This window comes from Anopheles coluzzii, chromosome 3, assembly GCF_943734685.1.
Source record: "Anopheles coluzzii chromosome 3, AcolN3, whole genome shotgun sequence".
Lineage (NCBI taxonomy): Eukaryota > Metazoa > Arthropoda > Insecta > Diptera > Culicidae > Anopheles > Anopheles coluzzii.
In genome coordinates, this window is record NC_064671.1 from 34634657 (window position 1) to 34658154 (window position 23498).

The 23498-nt window shown below is 44.1% G+C and overlaps 1 protein-coding gene across 5 annotated transcripts in view; it reads right to left on the reverse strand.

Annotated features, from left to right (window-relative positions):
- The window catches only part of LOC120955547 (apoptosis-resistant E3 ubiquitin protein ligase 1), a 31459-nt gene extending 10814 nt beyond the window's left edge, over positions 1 to 20645 (reverse strand). Inside the window, exons 1-2 of one of the 5 annotated variants that reach the window (XM_040376517.2) lie at positions 16766 to 17368; positions 11258 to 12132 (exon numbers count right to left, since the gene is read on the reverse strand). In XM_040376517.2, the coding sequence (XP_040232451.1) occupies positions 11258 to 11339 (82 nt within the window). In that variant the 5' untranslated portion in view covers positions 11340 to 12132; positions 16766 to 17368. Of the gene's footprint in view, positions 1 to 11257; positions 12133 to 16436; positions 17369 to 19852 lie in introns of those variants that run through there. The other 4 variants (XM_040376514.2, XM_040376518.2, XM_040376512.2 and 1 more) reach the window with 4 other exon arrangements.
- Between the last annotated feature and the right edge of the window lie 2853 nt (positions 20646 to 23498).

Genomic DNA, 23498 nt, shown 5'->3' on the forward strand with positions numbered 1-23498 from the left:
TATTAGCGAATTTTAAAGCTTATTTGATATGAAAAGCTAATTCCAAAGAATCCCAATGTTGTTCCCTATTACAGTAAAACGTCGATTATCCAGGCAGCTCGGGACCCGACGGTTGCCGGTTATTCGATATCCACGGAATGAATGTCAAATTCATATAAAAGTTATAAAATTCTCTGTTATTCACTGTAACAATTTACTATAATTCATTCGATTAATCAATATTAGAATATAATTTTCATCATCAACTAACTGGTTTAAGTAGGTTTAACAACTATTCATGAACAAAAATGAAGTTCGAAAATAGCACTAGACACAAGGTAGCTGCACAAAAATAATGTTTACGAACTTGACTATTGCTTTAAATGTTCGCCACGTTTGCAAAGCTGTCAGATTTAAGCGCACGGTTAAGCCACCCGCCGGTTAATCCGTCGCCGGATAATCGACGTTCTACTGTATGTTGTTGTATGTTTTCCAAATTTTGGACGGACTGTTTTTTACGGCAATGTCACCAGATAGAAGCGTCAAAAAGTACGAGTTACGCACCTTCATTGGCGTTGACATTTAAGCTGTCAAAATATCGGTATCAAGCCGTATTTTACGAGTTGTTGATGCCAAATACAAATTAAAATCGTCGTTGTTAACACCTCCTTCAAAACTGCAATCCAATTGCATAGCTGCGCCACTTGCACATGTCTTGCGGTAATGTTGCTGCTCGTAAAATCTCAATTATTCCACCCAATTGCTGTACGTACTGCTTACGTATGTAGCTTAAACTCCCGGCTAAACAGCCCACACAACACACAGGCCCACACTGATCGATGGTGTCGATAGGGTGTTGAGCAAACGCGGTTCAAGACGGCTCCCTGGTGCAAGGGGAGGTGTGCATTTTGGCAGCCGGCCCAAAATTCCCAATGAAACAGTACATTTCCACGAATGTTTCAGCGTTCAACCATCCGGGGGCTTCGTGTCAAGCTTTTCTCAATGGCTGGCAGACGTGATTGGATGGTGATCAGTGGAAAAGTCAGCCAGCAAATTCGAAAGGGAGACAACAAAAAGACTGAACCATAAACGTTCCAGTTATGCCATGTTACGTGGCTTTCTGCGGCACACAGAATTGGCGAAAAGACTTGGCTGTAGATGGTTGTGTTTTTCATTTTTTCCGTGTGTGCCATCATGTTTCGGAAAAAAACATCTGTACCATCACGCACACACACACAAGGCAAATCTCCGGCGAGGTATGTTTGAATATTTTACAAAACGTTTCAAGCGTCGATTCGATTCTGAGCCGGGATTTGAGCGGCCCGACCCACACGAACGCGCACCGTTTTCAGTGCAACTAATCTCCCTCTCGCTCGCTGCAGTGGCGTGCTGGTTGCAAGCGGCAGATGCTTTTGGTTGACTGCCAATCGAAGCGTATTGGAAGACTTTTACCGCACCGTGGTGGAAAGGTCTGCCAGGTCCAACCGGTATTCCACACAAACCCCAAAAAAAACATAGGAAGGAATTGCTGCATTTGGCCAGCCGTTTCATGCCGGCATGAATTTGAACAGCAAAAAGAAACATGGATCGTGGTTGGGAAAATGCGGCAAACTGTACCGGGCTGATAGTGGGAGTTTTGTGTGCAGTTTTCAGGTGTGCGTGTGTGTGTCTATGTATGCAACAAAATCAATCGAACTTTGAAGGTCGAACTCGGCCAACAAGAAGCTTCGGCGTACAAAAGTGGTACACCGTTCGTGAAATGCTTATCGTGATGCTTCCTGTGTTTTTCATTTTTCACCCTTAAGTGTATCATTTATTTACAGCTACTTGCGAAACAGTGACACAGACACAGTGTGACAGTGGGTAAGTCGAATAAATATTTGATTGTTTCATAACACAAACACACGCCGAGCTCGAGTGGCATCATGCCACGAAACGACGGCAGATAACGAGCAGCAGGAGCGCTTCTTCTATTAGCATCGGAAAATAGGCATTCGGTGTTTACATAATGTCAAGTGTGCTATCACGCGTGGAATGTAATCATCTCCCTCTCCGCGCCCCCCCCCCTGTTTGCATGATAAAAAACTGTTCGCCCACTGCAATGCGGAAAGGCTTTTGGGCTGCGTCTGCGATAGAATAATGCTGCACACAAATTATATTATTCTGCCATCGCATCGCAATCGAACCGAAGCGCGCGGGCACACATTAAAAAGGATAACAGTGTCTTTCCGCCGCACTTTACGTATGCACATTTGATTATGGCGGGACTGGCCGTTAACTCTCGGTATATAACCCCACCGTAGTCCCCGTCCCCGAGAGTGAGCTGACAGTGAGAGGTCCCATTATGAGCGGACCCGGGTTATGAAACTCGATGCTTAATTAAGCGTCCTTCCTACAATTTGCATAAATACACTCTCTACCCATCATCGTCATCAGCCGGTACGGTACGGTACGGGGCTCGGCACGTTGGGGCGTTCGGTCGTTTTTGCATACCGCAGCACAAGGGCAAGATTATGAGTGAGTGAGTGAGCGTGGCTAAGGGTACATGGTACAGGGATGATGGGGCACACAGCAAGCCGTTCGGGTGGGTTTCGTGAATATGTATCGGGTCCCTCGAGGCGTCAAATGGCCCTTTTGTGGTTGTGTGGTGTCGGTTGAGACGAGCCAGAGGATCATGGGGAACTTCAGGCGGTGTGGTTTCGTTCGTCCTGCGCTCTTGTGTGTGCTTTTTTATTTTATTTTTTGCTTGCTGTTGGTATTTGTGCTCGTAAACTAAAGAGCTAATAACGTATCTTATCTAATGCATATAAATCGAATAGTTTTGGGCGGGAGGTTTTTTTGTGTGTGTTGCGTTTGTGTGCCTTTGTTTTTGCTTTTTTGCTTCTCATTTGCGAAACAGAAATGAACCTTTAACCTTCTTTTCCCTTTCAATCCAAGCGTTGGTTTGACCGATCAGAGCGAGCAGAGCGTCACATCCTTGTGCGCAGGAAGAAGAAAAATAAAGCTTTTTATTGCCTACACACAGATGAGTTGACCGGCAAATAAACAAAACGAGTTTGCGAGAGAAGCGAGAAGAAAGAAGGAAAAAACCTGGAATGCTGCAACCCAATGCCCATAAAACAAGTCGCCATCGTGGCTAGACGCGCGGGCTTCTTAGCCCTTCGAAATGGGAAATCAGCACTCGATCAGCAACGGAGTAAGCGATTGCAGCAAAAAAACAACAATAACATTGCCTGGACAAACTGGAGCGGACATTAAATTAGGCAAAATACGGCTTGAGCGATGGAATGTTAGGGGGAAAAATTGGGGAAATAAATAAAGTTCCCAACAAAGGCCATAATGGATATTGACAAATGACGAAAACGCGTAAACGAATATTAAGCACAACATTTAGTGTGTCGCTCATCACAGGGTGGTTCAATGGTAAATTGAGTTGATCATAATTTAGGGGAAGGTAGGTAAAGACGGACACGTAAAGGAACATGGTGAAAATCTAGGGATGTATAAATGTTATGATCATGAAAATGAGCATAAATTCTCTAACACTCATTTTTTATCAGAAAATGTATTGAAACTTTTATGTTTCTATCGATTTTGTGTTTTTTTTATGAATTAAAACATGGTTTTTTTTAAGGGTAAGATGGACACCTATAGAAAACGTTGGAAATTTAAGAGGTTTATAGTATTTTAACATATACCATTGCTTTCTACGTTAATTTAGGAATTGTAAGCGCCGCTGATAACACCTTGAATAATGCAGAATCTAAAGCATTATTGAAATATCGCACACAAACAGATGACATTGCTCCAGAAAAGACCACGACCCCAGTATTTTTTTATGGACATGTTAATTCAACTTTTTGATATTTGTAATTCCATAGAATCTCTCATCTATTCTAGAACGATGTCAATGCCTCATCTTTTTTTTTTTTGCTTAAAATTGTCCAAATCGTGACAAGATATTGGATTTCGTAAAGCGCTTCATCAGCGTCGAGCGAGTAATAGCATAACAAATGGCTGCTATTTTGACTGGTGTGCCGTTGCTCGTATATTTCCATGCTTTCTCTAATTGCTGGATGATTTATATCTTCCAAATACTCTTGTTTAAGGTATTTGATTAAATCTATTCATCACCAATTGATATAAGAAGTAAAATAAGGCAACAAATTCGGTGTCCATCTTTCCCTGTGACTAGGTGTCCGTCTTTCCCGCTTAGGTGTCAGGATGTTTAAAATACCAGAAAACTAGATTTTTTTTAACGATTTCATTCTCGTTCTTTCTCCAGTTTTTTGCTTTATAATTACGACAATTCATTCATGTAATAAAACTTCCGAAAACATAAACAAGACACGTTACAGAGCTTAAAATCCGCAGTAGTCAGATCTACAAGGGTGCGCTCGATTAAAATTTTATTTTGTTCGTGGATTAAACCAATTGTACATATATTCTGCCAAAAATGTTGTTTTACCTTAAGTTTGGATGCTGCATTGTTGAATTGTTCGAAAATTACCCTTTTCAGGCATTTATGAGAAGTGTCCATCTTACCCGCAGCGTCCTTCTTTATCTACCTTCCCCTACAGAAAAAATACACGTTTGGTTATGAGTTTATACTAATTTTGGTACTTTTTTTGCATAGAAAATGCAAGGACATTCCTGTTGAATGATTATTTATTGCTTGGGTCCTTTCCTAACTTCAACTATTCAATGTCCATTTCAACAAAAGTCTAGAATGTTTAATGGTCATAAATCACTTGAAACGTGTTGGCTTTATTTTAAGAACTCTCTTATCAGATTTTGGATTGTTTCTGATGTTTTAATGCTACTACGCCAACGTTCCTGATTGGAAGCTTGATCATGTTACAGAATACCTAACAGCTCAGTTAAGTTTTCGCAAGTTGAAATGCGTACACGCTTTGTCTGAATAGTCTTTTTGTTATCCATTGTTTCAAGTAAATTTTAGCTAAATTTCAAGTACCAAATGTACTACAGGGCCTTTAGTTTTATAAGCTAAAATTATCTGTCTGCCTCACATTCCATCTAGCTCTTCACGGAACACCCTTTAATGCCATGCGTGCTGGAGTACATCGGAAGGCTGCTTAAAAAATGTATACGTTTCCCTTTGTTTCGTTTTTTTTGTTTCCTCCATTTGTGTTCAACAACGAAACGCGTCAAAGTTTGTTTTATGACGCTTCAGGAGTCACTCTGTCTGCGTGTCTGCGTTTGACGTTGTTTTTTGAGCTTCCTGCGAGATCGATATATACATATTCTCTCGCAGCCCTTGTCAGTGAAGACCAGTCGAACTCAAGGCGGCAACACAAAACAAAACAAAAACAAAAACCCGACACTCCAAACTCCACAGACGTCACATGATGTGATAGGACTGTTCTATTTTGTTCTATAAGCTAATAAATCGATACACGATTACAATTTCATGCATGCTTAGCATGCCTCCTCCCCGGCTGTCCGCGCCAGCGAAACAAGAATCTACTTACAAGTTTCTGCTGTGTTTATTAGTGTTTTGTTTGAGTTTGCTTTAATATGTAATTAAATTCTCGTCCCCGAGTACCGTTTTGTAGCTAAAGCCGACCGTTACAAACAACAACAGCTTGGTGTTAAAAGGAAAATTGAAATTAATATGGTGTGTCCGATGTGTGGCAAAGCCACGGAAAAAAGGGTGCCACATGTTTAATCGTAATTTGAGAAGAGGAAGAAAGAAAAAAATCAGGCTGATTGGCCTCTTGACGGATGCGTGTTTAAGTGCCATTTCGTTTTAATGACTTCGGTATTTAAAAGGTATGACATTTTGAATTGATGAAGTTGCTTCTCTATATTTTTTGTGTTGTTAATCTGCTTTTTTTTCCCTGCGCCCACGTCATTCCACGTGTCGTGGTGTGATCGAATGAACGAAGCAAAAAAAAATCCCTTTCAAGCGAGAGAGCTGATTGTACATTTCCACCAATTAGAGCAATTTGAATAATTCACTTCCTGCATCATTTCTGCACCGTCGTCATGCCAGGTTCGTGTACATTCGTTCAGGCGCTTGTTTTTTTTGCGCTCGCCCACTTTCTCGCCCTTCTTCTTCGGGGGGCACTGGGTACCAGCACCACAGATGCAAATCATTAAACTTTGCCCTTAACGTTGAACCCCTTACGGGCAATGCTCGTCGCCTACGGCTCGGCAGAGCGCCACAGCTTTGCGTGCGGTGTAAATCGTTCGTTGAGTGATATGGGGGGCACAGTATTTCACCGACACCTGCCGAAAAAGACTTGTTGAGCCAAACGGGCAAGCTTTTCTTTGGTTCATTTCGGGCTACCGGATTTCTTTAATTTAGCGGGCGTGAAAATAAACAAAGCTAATTTTATCAGCACGCGCCATTCTCACACCAAATTGGGTGCTCTTTTACTCTTGAGTCTGCTGGCGTACCTCATATCCTGCAGGATTTTCGGTAAAGATTATTTGTTTATTCATCAACACCCCGCCAGGTTCGGGGTGTGTGTGAAAGGCATGACAGAAAGAGCGGCAAGGCACGAACCCCGATGGAGACGCATGGTGGTGTTGGCGGTGGTGAGTGATGAAATTTTTGTGATTCTCCATTTTCGCCGTTTTGGGCACGTGCCATTCGTGCCACACAACGCCAAATACCTGGAGCCAAACGCCGTGCTGGCTCCCGCCAGGCTCGTTATTAATACGGTATGAATCATAAATATGTGAGCGGCACCCGAGCCGAAAGTGTTGTAAGCGGTGTCTGGTGTGAGCATGATTTTTGCCCGAGCGTGCAAACAAAGCGGAACCAGGCCGGGTGTTGGGGATTACATACCCCCGGTAACCCGAGCATAATGCTTATTAATGTGGTCGACGCCAAGCGGTGATGCAGCGGTGGAACAAAGAAGCAAAGGAAAAATGGAAGGAAGGTTTTGGAAAATTAAATTTACACCTTTCGTGTGCGCACCTGCCGAAGCATTTTCAGCAACTCATCGAATGTGCAGGAAGGAGAACAAAAAAAAAATAGAATTTTCTTCCACCGGTCGAGCAAAACCGGAGTCGGCTGGGTCACTCGAACAAAGCCCACAAAGCGCGTTTCCAGTAACGGCACAGGGTCAGCCGTGTGGCAGCCGCCCTGCCGTTCGGTTGGCGATTCGTGGTGACGGTGAATAATTAATAGAGACAGAGAGTTGACCGATATTCATTACATGCTTTATATAGAGGGCTCTACACACACACACACGGACTTGGTGAGCTGACCTGTGCCCTTTACAGACAATGCTGTAATGTTGTGGCACAAGGACGGCTGTGCGGCCTGTACGCTGTGTTCTGTTTTTATCGCTACCACAATGGCGGAAGCATTGGAATGAGTTAAAAAATGAGCCCAACCCAAAGGGAAAGGGCAAGCGGGCAAGCAAGTAAAAGTAAACAGGGAAAGGGAGGGTAGTCAAGAACAAAAAAAAATGCTTCCTTACTTGAAAGGAAGACTCATTCCGTGAGCATAATCCATTTGCCAGAACCGCGCGAGAGCGGGCGAAATGATAATGGGTTCGGAAGGAAAAGCGAATGCGCCACCAAGTCTGGCAGGAACTAATGGAGCTGGAAGTGAAGGGCTCAGTATGTGGGCTTTTTCCTCTCTCTCTCTCTGCTCTTCAGGCTTTGCCCTTGTCTGTGGTGTTTTGTGACCGACCTGGTGGTCCGATGGTGGTCTGCGGTGGCATGCTGAAGGTCATCCTTGTGATAATCAAACCGAAACCTTGGCGGTCGGCACTTGGAAGTGTAAAGCGGAAGTTGGGCATGTGGTTTGTATCAGCTGGAGAAAAATTGGAAGAAGGATAAGCAAGCTCCTGCTCCGACATAAACTTGATCAAAGAACATATTTTATCCTTATCGGCGTCTCTTCTTGCGCTCGGCGATGCCTTGGTGGCCTAATGTTCAATCGAACGATTGCATAACTTTGCTGATAGGGAGAATTTCGATGCCGATAGAAAGGGGGCCCAAGAATGCCTGTCCGTCAGCAGAAAGAACACCGGCAAATCTGAGCTGAGATTGTAGGCCAAGCCTCAACCAAGAGAAAACATTCTGATGGAATAGCAATGTCTGGGTGGTACGCAAGAAGCATTATTGATCGTCGTATTGGCATAATACGAACGCAGCAAAAGCAAAAGCAGCAAAATTCGCCAAACAAGAGGACATTCAACAAAAACCCATCTTCCGAAACTTACCCACTTACCGCCCGTTCACGTCCGCGCGGTAAAAACGAAAACAAAAAGCGCCTCTTGTTATAGGTGCCAAAAGCGCTTTGGCAACGAAGCACGTGACGAGCGGCCGGCTGTTTATGCAAAATGTATGTCCCAAATTTGTTTACGCTTGATTTCGGTTGTCGAAAACATTCGCACAGGGGCGCGAGCTTCTACCGCCAACGTTCAGGCTCTTCAATAGGTTTTATTAGCTCCATCTATCCTGCTTTGCTTTGTTGTGGACGAACAATACTCAGAACCGGAGAATGTTCCGAGGACGACGACTGTGCAGCGCAAAATTCCCTCTAGGAGTACCTAGCACTGATTGGGAATGATTTATGATGCGAACTGTTTGAGACAGTGGAATCTCTCTCTCTCTCTCTCTCTCTCTCTCTCTCTCTCGCTCTCTCCAGGTGGACAGATTTTGCGTGATTGCTTGCACGTCCGTTGGCAGTTGGTAGTCTTTCGTTCGTTTTGGGAAGCGTTTCCCAATTTTGACATGAGCATTGCCTGCTCAATAAGTCCGGTGACATAGTGTTGGCACGATAAATATTGCGGAAAATACAGCACACGTAGTGGCCATTTGTTTCGATCCAGAGGACACGTTGGCGGTGTGACTGTGTACCGTCTGGGGAAAAGAACAGCGCGATATGTTTGTTTTTTGAGTGAGAAGCACTCTCTCAGACTAAGTGCAGGTTGTTAAGACTGTCTAAAGGGATTTTAATGCGTAATAAGATAAAATTGATGTGCACATTGCCTACATTTGGGCGATGTGGGCTTGATTTCGCCCAAAAGTATGCAAAGCTCCATTCATTATTGATTAAGAGAAGGCTTTTCTTAACTTTTTAATGAAGTTCCCTCATCCGAGCTTGATGCACACGAAACGAATAAGCGGGCGAGAGCCTCCCAAATAATCGTTTGTATAACACTTGATAACGAATAACGCGCTTGGTCATGTCCTATATAACCACGTCACAATAAATTACTCGCACGAAGAATAAAAAAAAACCTGTCTAACACCTTTATAGTACCACTTTAGATGTCTGGAGTTATAATTTTGGTGGCCTAGAAAAACCAGAAATATCTCAGATTTAGCAAAATTAGCATCCAGCAATAAGACCTGCAGGTTGGCGTGTGTGTGCAATTTCAGCCGACCGGCACAATTTATTGCACAAAAGTGAGTGGGTAAAATTTCGGCACAGATAGCCAGACGTCGGCAAACATTCGTTTGAATTGCCCGCTTATCAAACCGTTTGCATCATCATATGGCGCAATGACATGTGCACTTTTTGCTACCCAGATAGAGCAAAAAAAAAGCTCGCCAGTCCCATGATAAAATAGCTCAACATTCAGTAATAGGAAGCCACTGTGCTTATGCAAAAATGGGGAAGCACTCGTACTCAGAACAGACACAAACTGGAGGACCACGGGGGCTTATAGGAACGTGTAACAATGCAGAATGGTGGTACTGCAGCGTTTTCATATGCCAAACAAAGTGCAATTAAACATGAATAGGAAGGAAAGGCTAACTAACTCGCTGGTAAGCTATCGGACCTGTGTCCGGACGCTTGTGGATGATGCTACCTCCTGTCGTGGCAATTTTCCTTCCTTCCCAGTGCACGGTGTCCGGTGTGCGGTTTAAACCATTTCCCTTGCACTGTAGTACCTGTGTGTGTGTGCTTTTTCCAATTATCCCTAACATGTCGAGTGTCCGGGAGCTGCCTAATAGTGTAACTCCACTACGCCAGCACTCGTTTGCATCGTGCAGCGAACAAGCGCACAAGGGGCGAGAACAAAAAGAGCAGCAATCCACTCCACACTCCCGTACACAAAAGGACACTCTATTAGGCTGGGTGAAAAGCGCTACCCTATCGTAGCGATAGCAAAAAAAGGTGTATAAGCCTACAACGATTCCAGTGAATGTTTGCAATCGAAAGGAGTGCCGTGCTTGTCCTGTTTCCTCCTCGTGGGCTTTGGATGGAGGAGGAAGATGAGGGAAATATGTAAAACAGGACGACAATGGTCTCCGTTGGTGGCCACCGTCGTTCTCGGCAAACACACATATACATACTCACACACACGAGGCTGACGGATTACCTGTTCCGCCCGGGAGCTTGAACGATGGTCCAATTCCAACAGCGAGTGGATAAAAGATTATCGCAATTTGTTTGGTAGCATCCTCGTTTACTGACAAAAAATACGCCCCAAGTATAAGTAAGGTGTTCCCGTGGAGTGAACTGAGATAGCAGAGGGTTGTAGCAGGTGCTATCAACGTGTTACCATTTTTCAATTAAACCAAACCACTTTCAACCCGGGATGGTGCTGGTAATAAATCAAAAGAAGGCAAGCAGAGAGTTTTGTTAATGCGCCCGCGGTACGGATGGCGAAGTTTTTGCGCTGCTTTGCCGCAGGTACCGCGCGACTCATGTCGCACCGGACATGGAGCAGGATAAGAAAAACAAGAACAAAAACAAACCGCCCCCGCCAAGTGAAAGTGAAAACAAATCACACAACAGCAAGGTACAAATCAGTAAATAAATAGCGATAAATTTCGCTTCCTTTTAGTAAATAAACAATCGCCTTTCCTTGCTGTGCGGGCGGTCGGGGCCACATCGTTTCATAACGCATCGTTACGCCCCGGGAATGTTTACATTGGGGCGAGTTTGTTACCTCCGGTCGCAGTATACGACCCGGTGGAAAGATTCAGCTGCAAATGACTCATGACCTGGACCCACAAAAAGGTTCTTTACTTTGTCTGCATCTGCACTATTAAAGAGTAATTTTCAGCTCGGTTTTTACACTGGAATGTGTTTGATCGTTGCTGGATCGGTTACCCATGTGTGGCTGGGCATTGGCACTGGGGTCATGCTTTACTTGCAGAGACCGAACCTATGTTTGTGTTTGTGTTTGGTTGTGGGGATTTGTCTATTATTTATTGCCTTGGCTGCTCGATCACGTAGAGAAGTATATTAATTGCTGTTCTGGTTAAGAATTAATTGCTGCAAAGGTCGTGAAGAATGGTTTGCACTGCACAGAGCACAGGGAAATATACCTACCAGACGAAGCTGACACCGAATGGCGGATGTTGGTAAAGGCAATCGAGTTGATTTCCGACTCCGGGGCCCACATGTTGAACATTCGGGGTGTTTTGCGCTTTGTGCGTGTCACGCGTACACGCTCCGCACTTGTTTTTTCCTTTTATCACACGCGAATGAAAACGCGCTTTGTTTTGTGTGTGTGGGTTTTTGATTCACTTCTTTAAAAACTGCACAACAAGTAGTGCCCAGTAGTGTGTAAAACGTGGACCTATTCCCGGCTTACGCTAGCGCATAACAAACTCGGTGCGCAAATGGTTTAACTCTCTCCACGTCGCTCTCCTATTGCTGCTCCTTCTGCTGCGGCAATGCACTGTTTATTAAAGCTTTCGATTGTGGCACGACGCCCGACCGGGGGCGGCCGGCAGATGGTCTGACGGTGATGGCGCTGCTGACGCTGTACGCCGCTAGGCACCTTGACATTGTCCAACGTCTGCTTCCGCGCGACGTGGGTGAACTTCTGTGGTGGCGGCGGCGGCGGCTCGGCAACAGCGACGCTTCCACCCAACCGACCACAAGGCCAATGTTTGATCACTCTTATCACACTGTGAAATGTGGGGGAAGGGGGAATTGTGTTGGCGTTTCGCCTCTCACTGTGGTGGTCTCACTGATAGTTCAATTCCAAAGCGTTACTTTGTGGCCCAGTTAAGGGAGTGTTTTTGGTTGTTGTTTTGTGCAGGTTCTTCCGGAAGCTGCTGTCACTTTGAACACTCTTGTTTTCCGCCGACGCGGCCGCCGTGGTCACGTGCTAGTTGGCGTGTGTTTGGTGTTTGGCTTAGAATTGACGGGTCTTGCCGCGGGTCTGGTTTGTTTTGCGGGTTGTGTTGGTCTACGTGCTAGAATAATTAGATCGGGGATTTAGGGGCATCGTTTTCAGAGCGGGTCAAACGAGCACAGGTTTGCGTAGAGTCAGGGAAGGTTAACTGATTTGTTTTACAGTGAACCCTTTCTTATTTGAAAAACCTCTCTTATTTGAACATTTTGCTCAGTCCCTTGATTTCCAGTACATTTTTGTTCCTCTAATTTGGAAAGCCTCTGAAATCTGTATCCCTCTTATTTGTGTATGGTGTTGGCATGGTTATTGAATGATGTTTGCTCAAATTGGCAATCGTGTGCTCAGTTTTCTATAGCAACAGTTAAGGCTGCATACTAAATGTTCTGTATCTTTCTTGTTTGTATGGACCTTTCATGCACTTTCAACCTCTGTAATTTGAAAACCCCTCTTATTCGACAGTCCCATGGCCTCTCAAATAAAAGAGAGTTGACTGTATTTAGTATTAAGTATTGAAATACTGAGCAATACGTCCAAAAATCGAAACCCTCATGATGGTCACAATAGTTATACGTCTTTCAAGAGCATTAATCTCGCAAATATACTCTGATTCTTGCTGTTAAGGTGTTAACGAAACATTCGAAAGAATTTTGTTTGATTTTGATTTACTCAAAAATGTTTCATTTCAGGTTGCAACATCAATCAACATTTTTGGACCAGTTTTTGGAGCTCAGATGGCTCAGAGCTCAGAGCTCAAAGATGAAAGATTGAAAGAAATTGATAAACAGTCAACTCTCTCTTATTTGAGAGGCGATGGGACTGTCGAATTGGAGAGGTGTCAAATAAGAGAGGGTTCACTGTAACAAGATGTAGCCCTTCATTAGATTCTTCGGGTGCTCAGCTATGGTTTTAGGTTACATCTGATGAACTGCTACTACTGTAAGAGTATTCTGCAACGGTTGAAACTTCATGTCCAGTAGAACCAGTTCCTGATATACTATATCAATAGCTGTCATACATTTTTGACAGTTTTCTGTTGAAAAACATCTCTGGTGAATAATGTTAATGCGCATTGGAAGTTCTCATGGAAAACAGTATTCATTCGTGTAAATTGCCAAAAAAATGAAATTGGATTGAAAATTAAGAATTAAAGGAATGACATTGCCCTGGTGAGTTCCAATAAAAAACTTATTTACAAAAATTATGATCATAACTTCTTGGAAAAATGTGTTGAAATTATAATAATTCATTAAAAAGAAGCAGAAAGTTCTAAGAACAACATAAAAGCTTTCCGAAATTCATGAAATATCTATGAAAAAAATCTTCTTGTTTTTGCATTGCTCATCCCTGAATTTCAAGCTAAATGTACCGTGCATAACGGTCGTAATATCTAATATCTTTGCGCAACGTAATAACCTCATTCGCTTATCTTTTGCAGCTGACAGAAAGTGCATCCTGCCGTTCTAATAGCTAGTTCAGCTAATACTTTCACAGCTGATTCAATTCAGCGGCTTCCGGTATTTGCTGTTTCCCTTTGCAAAGGTATGATTCCCTGCAAAGATACTTTAAAAGTAACATTAACCAAACATAGCGTGTACAACAACACAACACATGCCAATGGAAAACCGAAGGTTAACTGTCTGCCACATAATCTTTCGTCCGGTGTGGATTTGATAGCGTTTTGCCATTGTGCAGCACAGGGTTGAGACACAGCAGTGGCCAGTTTTCCACTGGCGTTGGCAGTGGTTCAATTTCCGTGCACCAGGCATGAAATGGAAAACACGTGTTGAAGTAACAGCACCGAAACCATACTTCGGGACCATAGTGGTGATTTACGACCAAACTTAAAATGCTTTCAAGAGAAAAAAGTTGTCTACGTAGCAAATTATAGCTAAATTTTGCTTGACCATTTTGTTTGTATGTGTGTGGGTTTGTTTGTGCCGATAAGATTTCCAACCGAATGATTCCATTTGAATATTGGAGCGGATAAATTGATTGAATTTAATAAAGGAGAAAGAAGGAACGTTTATCCTTGCGATAAGTCCGTGTAAAAGCGTTTTGTGCCATTTTTTTTGCGAGCACGATTATCAGCATCAGCAGCACCACCGAGGTACTGATTTGTCTCTGTCAAATGAGATGGAAATGCCAGCGCCATCATCAGCGACGCAACGCGAGGTGGTAATGAGATGGAAAGCGAACTGTGTGCTGTCATTAGCGCACGAGCGCAGAGCCGCTGACGAAGACATTTGGGGAAGGAAAGCTGCGATAAAAGTGCTGCAGAACGCTCAAGGTCATGGGCGTTACATTATCAGTCATCTGGAAGGCAAATAAGATGGGCGAAATGGGAAGCGCTTCGTTCGAGCAACATCCATTTGCACCATGAAACGCTGATGATGTAATTGTGAAATGGAATTAAATTCAATTTTGTGTAAAAAAAGTTGTAAAATAAATATTTTGAAGGCCCTAAACTGTCCTGTTCGTGCGAATCTCCTAATACCTGAAGTCAATCAGCGCTAATGAACCGTTCACCGGTCTAGCGCTGACGAAGGTCTAGGCAAGCGTGACAATCTTTTGTGATGGTTTTGTTTATTTCGTTACTTCCCAAATGAAAATAACATCGCGCAAGAATGGCACCACTGTCGGGTCGGTTTTCGTCAGCCTCCGGATAATGTCACGGCTAGTTGGCGAAGAGTTTGACGAAACTGACGAAAGGACAAACAAAACGGCCCGGTTGATTGACAGCTACGAGTGGCCAACGAAAAAAAAGTACTCTCCCAGAAAAATGTCAGCCAGAAAAGCGAAAGGATAAAAGGCAGCGTTATCGGTGTTTTTTCTGATATTTTTTGGCAATCCACGCGCACTTTCCGCGATGTGGTATACGTGGTGGTGATGTATATGTGTGTGTTTGAGGCAAACCTCTAAAAAAAAGAAAAAAAAACACACACACACAAATAATCATTCAACAAACGCGTGACTGGTGGACGCTCGCGTGGATGTGATTTTTCCGCCACCGCTCCGCATCGGAAAAGATCATCAATCGCGGGGACACGGGCGCGAATTGGCCTCTAACGATCAATCAACGTCCGTCATGGGTGGGGGAAAATGGGTGCGAACAGAAGGACGCAAGTGCAAAGAAGCGATAAGGTTACGCTGCGTGGTGACACGCATTGTACGCGCGGAAACAAAACAAACAAAACTAAACACTCAAGGCGTCAAGTTACGGTTCTTCTTCTCTTTTTCGATGTTCGGAGGAAAAGCGAGGTATGGTAACGGTTTTCCAAAAGCGTTACAGCATCACACATAGAGGGGGGTTCTCAAGAATTTCCCAACGCACGCACAGCTTCATCGTCGCGTCTCGTTCACGCGGTGGGTTTGGAAAGGAAAATTCGCTCCACAGGAATGGTTTGTGAAGGAAAAAAATGAATCTCAGTAGCCGCAGCATCACGCAACAGACTGGACTAGCGGTCGAAGACGCAACCGTTACAAACACACATACCCACACACACACAAACAATGCGTTCCGTCACCGAGTGTTTCGGTTTTGTTCTCGCCCCGGGGGGGTTTTCACCCGCTCACTCATTCTCTCTCTCTCTATACATCTCTGGGGGTGTCGTGAAAAGTCGGCAGTGGTTCGGTTACTGCAGCGAGCGTGCGTGCATGTGTGTGCGTTTGAATGAAATTTTGCTCCCCAAAAACACAATCGAGTTTTTCCGCTGGCTTTTCATTTCATCATCACACAAAGGCGGGCGCCGATGCGAGTGTGCATCAACGGTTTGCGTGTCTTTTGTGTGTTTGTATGGTGGATGGGAAGAAGGTGGTTGCTGTGTAGGGTAAAGACACACACACACACAAACGCACGCACCCACACGAGCAGATCGGCGTGTGGCGAGATTGGAAAGAAAAGATGGGAAAACTGTGACGACGAGTAACATTGTGCTGTGTGCTTGTTTGATGTGTTTTGGGGTCGTTTGTATCGCGAACGGTTGTAGTGATAATTTTTAGTTTGTCATCTATTGTGACAACGCGTAGCTGTGAGATGTGTTCGCCTATTATTATCTTCGTGCAGAGCAGGGTGGTTTTATAACGTTTACATTTGCAAAAGAATGTTCTTATTATTTCTTTTAAGTATTTTTCTGTATTTAAATTCAGTTGAAAGTCTTTGAAGTCTTCAATCACAAAAAACGACCATTAAGAATATCAATTGAAGGGTTGCATCCCTCCAAAAGAACACTGAGTTATTACACCCATGTAATTCACTTTTGATCACTTAAATGACACCTCCAACCACTTCAATTCCGCTTTTCCGAGACACACGCTTTGTTTTGTTGTTTCCGGTTCATTCACTTCATATCACTCTCTCGCTCTTACCCTCTCACTGGCTCACGCTTTCTCCGACGAACCGTGGGAACTATCGGGACTAAGGACTTGCACTGGCAGCATCCGAACCACCCTCCACGCCCCGCTAAAGGCACAAAAGACACACTGTGAGACGGCAGCTCCGGGATGGGATTAGAACGGCACGGTAGCAGGCTGCGGCGGCGCCGTGGTTGCCACGGGAGCAGGACGAACGACGGAGGAAGCAGCGAGTCCTGTCATCCTTTTGATCTTGACACTTTTGAACCGTACACACTGTTTTGCAGCCACACACACAATAACCAACAAAACAAGAGAGGGAGAGCGTGTGTGTGCGGTAGTACCTCTGCAGTCACCGTACACACACGCACGCACGCACGCGTTTGATACAGGGCGTTTTGTTTGCCGTTTTTTAAAACACTTTTTGTATGTCGTGTGGTGTTGTTGTGGTGTGACAAAGGGAATGGGAAAATTGTGGACGAAACACTGTGTGTGCACTTTCTGCCGCAGTGGCGGCCCAAAGGATCTAATTTCACCACACCGGGATAAGGGATGCTCTACTGCACACAAACAAAGCTGCAGGGGAGGAGGCTGCTTAAGGGTTTGGGACGGGGTTACAATGGGATTTAACAAACCGCAAAAAAAGAACGTTTCTATTTATGAGGGAGAGGGCGGGAGAGGGCGGGAGGAACAAAAAAAAGGTTGGACCGGAATGGACACACTCTGTACTGGAGTGGACTGTGTGTGTGTGTGTTGTATCTGTGTGTATGCTGCGCGATGCTGCTTCCGGGATAGGTAGTGGGTTCGCCCGTATCGCACGAACGACTGACACCGAATGAATGGACAAGCGCCCGCGAGAGCGTGTGGCAGCTTCTGTACTCTGGCCCGAGGATAGGACCCGCAATGGCAACAAAACAACGAGAGCACATACACACGCACGCATGCATACACATGGTTAGGGCCAGCCCGGTCGTCGCCGCCAGTTCTATCGCGGCTGTATCTCGCGGCATGCAGCGAGATATCTCGTCGTTCGCGTTGCGTTTTCGGGTTGGAGCGCAGAGGGATGAGAGTGAGAAAGAGCGAGAGCGAGCAAAAGAGAGAGAGAGAGAGAGGTCAAGGTATGGAGCAAGGTGACAGAGCGAGAAAGGAACCAGCAGGAGAGACACATGCGCGTGGCAACGGAATGCGGTGAGAAACATGTGAGAGCTCGGCGTACAATCACATGACGGGGTAGGTTGAAAAGTTTGTGGCGCACTTTTTGCGGACCAATATTTGGGGATTTGGGAAATTTGACCAGCTCGTAAATGGTTGATTTGTACGAAAACAAGTTAAGAAAGTAGAGAGAACGAAGTATTCAGAGGGGAAATATATCAGTAACACGTTGAGGATGATCTTGAAGCAATATTCGTTCTGGGTTGAGCGATATCATACTTATGACGTTACCATGACACTTTAGCAATGTTCAATTTGAGGTAAAAATTTGATTACGGCGGTTTGGTCCCGTGGTATAGTTGTCAACTCACACGACTTAACAATATGCCCGCCATGGATTCAAGCCTCATATGAATACGTCCCCTTGTAGCAAGGACTGACTATTCGGCTGCGAGGTACTGAATAAGTCTGGAAAGTCTAGCCGGCTTGTCAGCGTAGGATATTACGCAAAGAAGAAGAAGAAGAAAAAGAAGACAAAGAAGAAGAAAAGAAGAAGAAGAAGAAGAAGAAGAAGAAGAAAAAGAAAACGAAAACGAAAAAGAAAAGAAGAAGAAGAAGAAGAAGAAGAAGAAGAATAAAAAGAAGAAGAAGAAGAATAAGAAGAAGCCTATTTATTCGATGCGAAAAGCAAAGCAGTAGATATTCTGTTATGATGTCTTATACGGACGTCACACGAAGCGTAAACTTTGGCGTAAACTAAATTTCAGCCATACAACCCTATAATCTTTTGACAGGAAGTTTACGCTCTCCCATACAAATCAAGCGTAAACTTTTTGAGTTTACGCCTCGTGTGACGTCCGTATTAGACTTCGACCTTCAGCAAAATTGTTAATGTATGTATATTTATTTGGGAAGATGCTCATAAAACTAATATACACAACAGAACATACCCAACTATTAACCATGTTCGTCATTTTTTAAGCGCGTAGAGGTATGCAATGTGTGAATTTCAAGTAGGATTATGTTGTTACTTAGCTAATTTTATCCCAAAAAAGGATTAAAATATATCGTTGTTCCAATGTGCATGTACGATCAAGCCTGAAATTCGATGTATGTATATGACGCACACAGACATTAATTGGACATTACCTACTCGTTTAGTAAATTAGGTAACATGTTGAATATCAGTCATCGTTTGTAGACAACAAAGTTTCAGTTCAGAGGAGATTTTAAAGGTTCTATAAATGAAAAATTAACTCTCAGAAGTTTATTTTGAATATTGAAGGTTCACTAGCCATTACTGGCTATCAATAAGAGAACAAGGTGTTTAAGCTTAAGGTGTACAAGCTTTTCTGCTTCAAATTAATCATAAATTTTCATTACAATGTTATCAATCATTAAGTTAAGGCAGAAAGAAGAGCAGTTACTATACGACCCAAAACATGTCCCCAAATAGAATTTCCATCGTGTCCATGTTTGCATGCCCAAAGCCACCCTTTATCCACCGGCCATCGTTATCATCCTGCCAGTCATGTTCATCAACTCCATTTGTTGGGACAGTAGCACCACAGTTTTATTTATGTTCTTTACCGCCGTTCCTACAAGATAAGCACCAGCACCCGGTGACCCGTTTCCGCACCAGCACCAGCATGTTGTTGCTGTAGTGGGACGTGTTGAGCGGGACAGAACGCGAACACGTCCGATAACGCGTTTGCCGGTGTCCAGAATTGCAGGTCATGGAAGTGGAGCATCAGCTACCAACCCGGGAAGTTGTCACACGTTGTCGTACAACGTTTTGATTTACCGCAATCGACCTAGATAGGTCATAACTCAGGGCGGGTGAGCCATGTTTAGATTGCCAAACCGATAGCCAAACAGGCCACCACCGGGGGCAACGGTGCGATCAGAGTTTTGAGGGGAGAAATTTTGTAAACAAATCAGTGTCAACGCGCCTTGCTCGATCGTGGCATGCGCATTGGTACACTGTCGAAACGACACAGGTCGCTTATGGCAACCTGGCTACCAAATTGCAAACCAACAGGTAAAAGGTTCTGCGAAATCGAACGTGAAATAGGACTGCTCCGGGCAGGATGAAACGGAGGCCAAGAGTTGCCACTTGGCAGGGCGGTGAACGTTTTAACCTAATTGAATTATCCACACGAAGTGGTGCCTCCACGGGGGTCGCTGTTTTTGGAAGCATTTGGTTATCTCTTTTCTAATAACGCGACACACCAAAATGGAAATAAAACAGAAAATGGATCCAACGCACGAAAACTCACCTCGGTCACGGAAGAGTTGTTTGTATTTTCCCAGCTGATTGTGATCGAGCCACTCGTCCACGATGGTTGGGGTGTGCCGGCTGGCGCCACCGTACGGGGGCGACTTGCCGGACGATGGGCTCGGGCCGTGCCGTCCCGCCGCGCCCGGATAGGACGCGAAGATTTCGTAATCCGCGGCATCCGCATTGAACCAGCCGTTCCACACGCACAGCACCAGCTTCGACAGCGAGATGGTAAACGTCAAACTAAGCAGAACCGCTACGAGTATTTTGATGCACCGCACCAGCATACTTTGATGACGCGCGCGAGAGGACCGAAAACACCACACGCCCGCGGCACGATTACCGCATCAAAAAAGGTGCTTGTCGTGATTGCAAAACACCGAAACAGGTCCACCGGAGGTTCTTTTTCACACTCTGCAACGTCTTCACACTCCACCGTCATCCACCCACATTACATCTTGCTAGTGTTGTTGTTGCTGTTGTCACCGTTGTGTTGTGTTGCCAGCTAAACAATCCACTGTCACAATCGGATCGAATCAGTGCCACCGTGCTTGGACTGTCGCGTAGAACAATTTCGCCATTTTCACCTGTCAACGTTTCCCCTTTTCCTGTGGGTGTTTTTCTTTCTTTTCCCCGGTTCCAGGGCACTGGGCCGTTTTTTGTTGTTGTTGCTGTTGCTCCCTTCACTGACACGTCGCAAACAGGCAGGTCGCCCTTTTGCTTGGCAGGCAGGATGTGGTGTTAGGCAACCGCGTCCGACTCCCGAGCAAAGCAGGCCGTATGTGGGAGAGCAATCAACATCGTGCTCGCGGGAGTTGCGAAAGTGTTTGTGTGTGTGAGAGTGAGTTTTCCGCCGCGAGTACACGGGGGGAGTTTGCGTTTGCAAACAAACAGCACGTGGTGGAAATGTGGGAAACCAAAACGAAGGATTCTCTCCGTTCTGGGAAGAGAATGTTTTCGCTCGCAGTCTCCTTCTATCGGTTGGATGTATGCTCTCTCTCTCTCTCTCTCTCTCTCTCTCTCTCTTTATTGGCATTTGAAAACTGGCTACATCTGGTTTGGAAAAGGGCACAAACATGGACATTGTGGGATGACATTTAGAGAAGTAATTTTGGCTGCTTAAAGCCAAATTGAGGTGATTTTCGTAATTTGTTCGGATCGGATGAAAGTTTTTATTGTTTTATTATTAGTTATCGGACCTGGGAGAGCATAACTCAACAAAACAATAAATCATTCGATATTTAAATATTATTCTTTCTTATTACACCAAACATTCATAAATATAATTGAACTGTTGCCAAAGATTAATGTTCTTTATAACAAAAGTGTTCGAAGGCCAGTTGAAGAAATGGAAAAGAAAGCTTTGAAAATGAAAAGCTCTCCCATAAAGAAGATGAAAGATTTCAATGAGAAATATTTCAGGACAGGAAAGAAAATCTAATTTTCCGCTGAAAATGTTTCAAACTCATCACGAATTTCTTTCAAATTTCTCCAAAAACATCACATCAACGGTTTGAGTCTTAGGGAGAGATATCCGGTTTATTCCAGTTTGTATGAAATTTCGAGTGTCAATCGGAATCGCGTTAGATCAATCCATTTGGGTCCAAATCGTATCCAGTGTCCATTGTCGAGTGAGGCCAGTCCACTTACAGATAGGCAAGCGGAGCAGCGTACGCCGAGTAGGCGGCCGGAGCATAGGCAGAGTACGCGGCCGGTACGTAGCCCGAGCTGTAGACGGTGGCAGCGGCCGGAGCAGCGGCGTACGTGTTGTACGCGGTGTAAGCCGGCTGCGAGTACAGGAACTGCGGCTTGGGGGCAGCGAAGACGGCGGCAATGAGGGCCAGAACGACGATCACCTGCGAAGGAGCGTGGTTAGATCGGTGGATTAGTTTCGATGCCCGCTTTGGCACCATCTTCTGCTCCGGGGTGTGGGGTATTTACGTATTTGAACATGTTGAGAGGTTGGTTTTGGGTGGTTTGTTTAGGAGCGTAAAGCTGCGATGCGATTGGTTGCTTGTCTTGCGTTTGACTGATGCTTTCGGAAGGATTTCGTCTCCTTTTTATACCTTGTCGATCGCTCGCGCAAATGCATGGATCGGAACCGTGCGCAGCACAAAAGGTATCCTTTTGGGTCGTCGATGGCGGGCGTGATCGGAAGCTTCGGTTTGGGCATGCGTCGTCTTAGAACCAGTTTGTCGACCGGATGATCTTTTTCTGCTCTATCCATTTAATAACTGGTATTTGGTGGGGCGGGGGCTTGTTCTTAAGCGTTCAAGACGTTATATTGCTGGCCGTTGTTGTTGTTGTTTGTTGGACGTGGGCGAACGGTACAATGCTTAAGAAAGAATGAATTTTAAGAACGTTCTACTGTGTGGAGATCGTGTGTGGTAGTTGCCCGGCCCCCTTAGAGCTCGGCAGATCATGCAGGATCGTATGTGCGCAAGTGCGTGAAAGATCAACGCTCTTGGGCAGTGGAGCGAGATAAAGTTTTAAAGTTCAAGGGCACGATTCCTTTTTTCGAGCCTCGTCAGCCCTATCGTATGCGGGAGATGTTCTACTGAGGGCGAAGAACCTGGCGAAACCAAATTGCGGTAGAAGTTAATTCCCAAGTCATGCTTTGTTTCGTATAGGGTGGGTAAGGATTTGTAAAATTGTTAGCTCTTCTCTAATACGATTCGCAGAGATGGGTTCGTTTAGTTGTGAGACCATTAAAATAACTGATTTTGATGTGCGCAAAGACACATATTCAGATTGATATAAAGTAATATTAACATTTCAAATTAAAGTTTATATAAAATTTACCTTACGCAATGCTATGCGATACCACATTAAGTTTATATTAAGTAAGACATGGACAGACTTACTAATGCATTTGCAGGCTTATTTGTTATTATTTGTTATTAACATTAATTTCTTCGATATTTAATAGATATAATAATTTAATTTAATCTATGTAATAAATTGTAATAGTCTTTGACATTCCAGTCTAGATGATTGATGGAATTTCAGCTTACTTCAGTTAAAACTTAAATTAGAAACAAACTTGATTATCCCTAAAGATCCCATAAGCATACTTTAAGGACTAAATATATAAGGACTACTATAAAACATCGTAATTACATTGTACTAACTAACATCAGTTTAATATTTACGAATTATTAAGGTTTCAGTCTTTCTCACAATAGTCATAAGGTTTTCTGTTTTAATAATACAGAACACACTGTTCAATTTGATACAACGTTCGAAGTCACTGATGTTGTGGCTTTGTGAGGTCAATTATTCTAATTCTTTGGTGCAAAAACTGTTGTCGGACACCGTCCATCCCCCGTACGACTAAGGGAATTTCAGTGACTTTATTTATTACCTATAGCTGAATATGCAGTTCTACGCATGAGGAGTAAGGTGCAAATTAGACTTGAACTCATGACGATCATGTTATTGAGACATCCGAGTTAACGACTGTACCATGTACCATCCCAAATACTTATTATAAGTTGTTATGCTTTTGTGGAAGTTGTTTCGATACTTTGTCCAAAAAACTTGTATACTTATTTAATTCCTGAAGATGGACTAGCAGAAGTACTTACTTGTGAATCATTCTGTAACAATATAAAATTTTCAGTTAAGTAGAATAAAAAGTATGC